This window comes from Lodderomyces beijingensis, assembly GCF_963989305.1.
Source record: "Lodderomyces beijingensis strain CBS 14171 genome assembly, chromosome: 7".
Lineage (NCBI taxonomy): Eukaryota > Fungi > Ascomycota > Pichiomycetes > Serinales > Debaryomycetaceae > Lodderomyces > Lodderomyces beijingensis.
Window position 1 is genome coordinate 593,102 of NC_089976.1, and position 4,350 is coordinate 597,451.

The 4,350-nt window shown below is 41.7% G+C and overlaps 1 protein-coding gene across 1 annotated transcript; it reads left to right on the forward strand. All coding sequences in view use genetic code 12, as the record gives it.

The window, feature by feature from the left end:
* Window positions 1-296: 296 nt before the first annotated feature.
* Window positions 297-1,502, forward strand: LODBEIA_P55310 (uncharacterized protein; the record flags this gene model as incomplete). Its single annotated transcript, XM_066975874.1, has 2 exons — window positions 297-312; window positions 370-1,502. The coding sequence occupies 2 exons, from the start codon at window positions 297-299 to the stop codon at window positions 1,500-1,502; spliced, it is 1,149 nt and encodes a 382-aa protein (XP_066832469.1).
* Between the last annotated feature and the right edge of the window lie 2,848 nt (window positions 1,503-4,350).

Sequence of the window (4,350 nt, forward strand, 5' to 3'; positions counted from 1 at the left end):
TCTACAAGGATCTTTTCAACAAGAGTTCAGTCTATATTTAGGAATCTCCCCAGAGACAGTGTGTTCCAACAACTACACGCGCAATTACAGCAACTACAACCACATAGACAGGAAACACCCAGTCCAGGTTACTCAAGTCACTACCGCTACTACTACTACTTTTTTTTTTTTTTACCTCCGAAAGCACACGGATACATCTTATATTTACACAACTTTTCTCTCGATTCAAAAAAGTTGTCTATTTTATATATATATTTATACCTAGAGATATATATTGGAGAGATTTTGCACGTCAGATGTCCACCGCAATTCGTAAGTCTAATCGATCGAGAAAGCCCACTTTAAAGGCGATGACTAACAATTTACTAGTTTCACAACCAGACGCAAAAACAAAAACACACCCAGAGCAGAGCCATGAGTCACATACGTTGAAGAGAAGAAAGGATGAAACTAGCGACCAGGAACACCTACAGACTTCGAAGCGGAGGAAGAGTTCAAATGTGGAGGAATTTGAGCAAGCGCGCGTGGCTAGTGTGGACAACAGCAATGCCTGCTTGTATACACCTACACCACACTTTCTCCTGGATTTGGAATCCGAAGTGGAGGAAGAATCTAGACGCAGAAGCTTGCAGAGTATAAACCAATTGCAAGATAGCTGCAACTCCATTTTGCCATTTAGTTTTGCCCTTCCGCAGCCTCAGGACGACGACGACGACGAGGAGTATGAAGACGAAGACGAAGACGACGAGCCAATTGAAATTGAGTCTGTAGACTTTACCAAGATTTTGCATGATAACATTCGAGAGTATTACCGGAAAAAGGGCCAGAATCAGTATAAGGACTCGTTTGCATTGCTAAATACCAAGAATCAACCGGTTGATTTGAACGAGGAGGAACTGAGACGGGCCGAGGAAGATTGCAGCAGGAATGTCAAGCAGGTTCCATTTTTCAAAAATGTCAATTTTGGCAGATCTAGAGACTATACTATTGAGGACTTTGTCAACTACGACAATGAAGAAGAAGAGGCAGAAGAGGCAGAAGAGGCAGAAAAAAAAGAAAACCAATCGAGCCAGCTTGCCGAGATACCACGCGAGATTGGAAACGAAGTTTCACCGGCCTCATCCGCATCGATTGCGCCGGAGATTGACGATGAAGACCCACACTCCCACTCGATATCACCAGTATCATCTCCCACAGCATCCAACTCACAAGTTTCATTGTCGGTGCCGTCGACGGCCCCCTCGTCAACAACAACATCACCTTCGCTATATATACCCAAGATTAACAATTTCGGCCGCTACAGTTTCTACAATAATCACCACCACCACCATTACCACCACCACCTAAACCAGCCACTTAGCCGGGTGTCTACTCCAGGAACCTGTTGTGGCAATGACGATTATTTCTTGTCCAAGGCACTCAAAAAGCACAGTTTGTACACGGGTAAAGCCAGAGAGATGGTTTCAACGGGGAACTTTATGCTTAACGATTTCCTCTTGTGATTACAGAGAAACTAAAACTAGCAACACCATCCTCAGGTTGATCCCGCCCTTCAATTTAATAAGCCAACTTGGTGCTTGTTTTTTTCTTTTTCTTTGTCTTGGGACTGTCTGGCTTGTTTGGTTGTTTGTCTGATTCTACTGTTATTCCGGGGTTAACTACTTTTGGTCCTACTCAATTTGCATAAACATTAGAAGCCAAACGGAAAAAAAAAATTTTCAGTTACACAAAATTAGAAAAAAAAAGTTCCTGTTTTTTTTTTCATTTTTCATTTTTCATTATTCATAAGGAGACTTTCAGTTGTTTTGGTTTTCAGCCTTTTTTGTTGTTTTTTATAACACTACAATTTATTCAGTGATTCATTCATTTTTTTTTTACTACTATTTGCACCCAGCGACTGACGACTGCTGGTTGGTTGAGTCTATCACTAGGGTTTCACGGGGATTACTACATTTTGCAGATGGGGTAATTCACTAGAGAAAGGACAAGTTTCATTTACTACCACTACTACTACTACTATTAGAACTAGCAGATTCTTTCAATGCTAGCAAAGTACAATATTTACTACCACAGCTTCCGTTGCTTGATGGGTTGAGTTGTTATTCTTTTCAATTCCGATACTTAATTTACTATTTTTTTTTGTCATCCATATACATATTCAGCTGGCGGATCTGTTGGATTGGTTTATAATTTAAAGCTGTTAATTCAATAGAAGCTACTATTACTATTACTGCTTTGTGTGTGTACATATATATATTACTGTTGTTAATAACATTGCAAAATAATTAATTACATCTACTTTCCTTGGAGAGAGTGCACTATTTTACCGGTGCATCTGCATGGAGCATATTGGTCACTTGCAACCCCAAAAAAAAAAAAAAAACCAAGAGACAAAGGGGGCAAAGTCTTAAACGATCGACGCAAGTACACCCGATGCCCACATTCACCCAGTATAGCACAATAGCGAGCAGTTGAGCAGACGACAAAAGGCAAAATGACCAAGGGCAAGGGCAAGGGCAAATTTGCACATACGGCATTTTCCTCCAGAAAACTCGCCTTCTCGCCCAAGGTGGAAAAAAAAATTTTTCTCCTTTTGTTGCTGCTCACAAATTACATTGTGGAATGTTTTGGGTTCCTTAAACTGACCACCACAGAGTTAATGACCCATGGCTTTACTCGAACTATCCCTTCCCTGGCACATATTGAGGCAGAGTCCCAATCGCAAGTCGATCTCGTATACGTTTTTGTTGTTGTGGGAGTAGTACTGAGAAAAAAGAAAAGAACTTACTTCAAGACACTGCGACTTGCTCTCTTTGTCTCTTTGTCTCTGCCACCTTCATGCACTAGAAAGAACAAACAATCAAACAAAAAAATTTTTGAAAAATTTTGAAAAATTCTGAAAAATTCTGAAAAATTTTGTAGTTCTCGCCAATGGCTAGAAGTAAGGAAACAAAACGAAAAATGTAACTTCGATTCCTGGCCCTGTGGTTGTTGTTCTCCTTAATCTTGTCTTTGCCAACTGTTTTTTTGTTCTTTTTTAAGAAATATGTGAAAAAAAAATACACATAACCGTCTGTCTCTTGCGACGGAGGTATTTTTGGGTGCTGCTGTGTCTTAGATTACTTTAGCCTTGCGTTAATTGGTTCTTGTTGGGTTGTAAGACACTTGATGTCACCCGTTGGGTCTAAAGCTTGGACTGAGGGGGAGAGGGCCGGCCGAGAATGGGCTTTACTCTCTGGATTTACGTGGTGTGCTAGAGCGGCGAGATGGGAGAAGTCAGAAAACTCAAGCCTTGAAAGCAAAGGGACGCTGTAGCTCTGTCGCTGTGAAACACCTCAACAGCTTACTTTGCCTCGGACTTCCAAAAAACCGTGATTGGCGCGGCATATCAAAACGATTCGCCAGTGCTCACTAGACCAAGATATACACACACTACACACACCACACACGATCCACTTCCAATTCCACTGATTGCTTTCTCGTCCCCGTCCTCTCTATTGTTCACTCCCCCCTAACAGATTCAAAGTGTGCCGTTGAAGGAAAAAAAAAAAAAGAGATTATTTTTTGGTTTAAGTTTCTCGCCAGTTCGCTTTCGAGGAGGAAGATCGATCTCGCGAGAAGAGAACAAAATATTAAGCGAATACCCCCGTAGTGGTATATTTCCAGCCACGTGACTCTTTTCCTCTTGCTGTTTCCTTGACTTGAAAGTTCTGGACCAAAAAAAAAATTTTTATTCTTCTTTCATGAGGCAGACGGCCACGATTGAGAGACAGGTATATCGGGTGTTTTGCTCTCGAGGGAAAACCCCGAAAGCTCTTTTGCCGGTGATAGATTTGGGGTCTTTATTTCTTCTCTTCCCCCCCCGGGTGCAAAATTTCGTCATCTCGTTAAGGGGCGGTTTTGCTTGACCGCCCCCTTTTCTGGTTGTATTTTGGATTTTTTTTTTAATCTTCCCCCTGTAAAAACAGAGGGTATTCTCGAGTTTTTCATTACTAGGATGGCCTGAGGAGTGAAGAACAGGGTGGGGAGTAGATAAGATGTTCGGCAAGTATAAAGTGACCGGTCGATCAATCTGTCAATCGGCCTGGAGACGCGGGGGACACACACCAAGAAGCCGGGCGAGAGCAATAAAGCCGAACAATAAAAAACACGTAAGTTTGGAGAGAGAAGGTGGCAACCAATCTCCACACACCACACACCACACACATCTTCCATTTCATCAAACTACTCGCATAGATCCGGGTCAATGATATCAGGCGTATACAAGCTGGATTAGGTTCATTATTAAACTAGAGCTTAACACAAGAAAACAACGCAACCAAAAATTGTCACTTTTGACGTGAGAAAAAG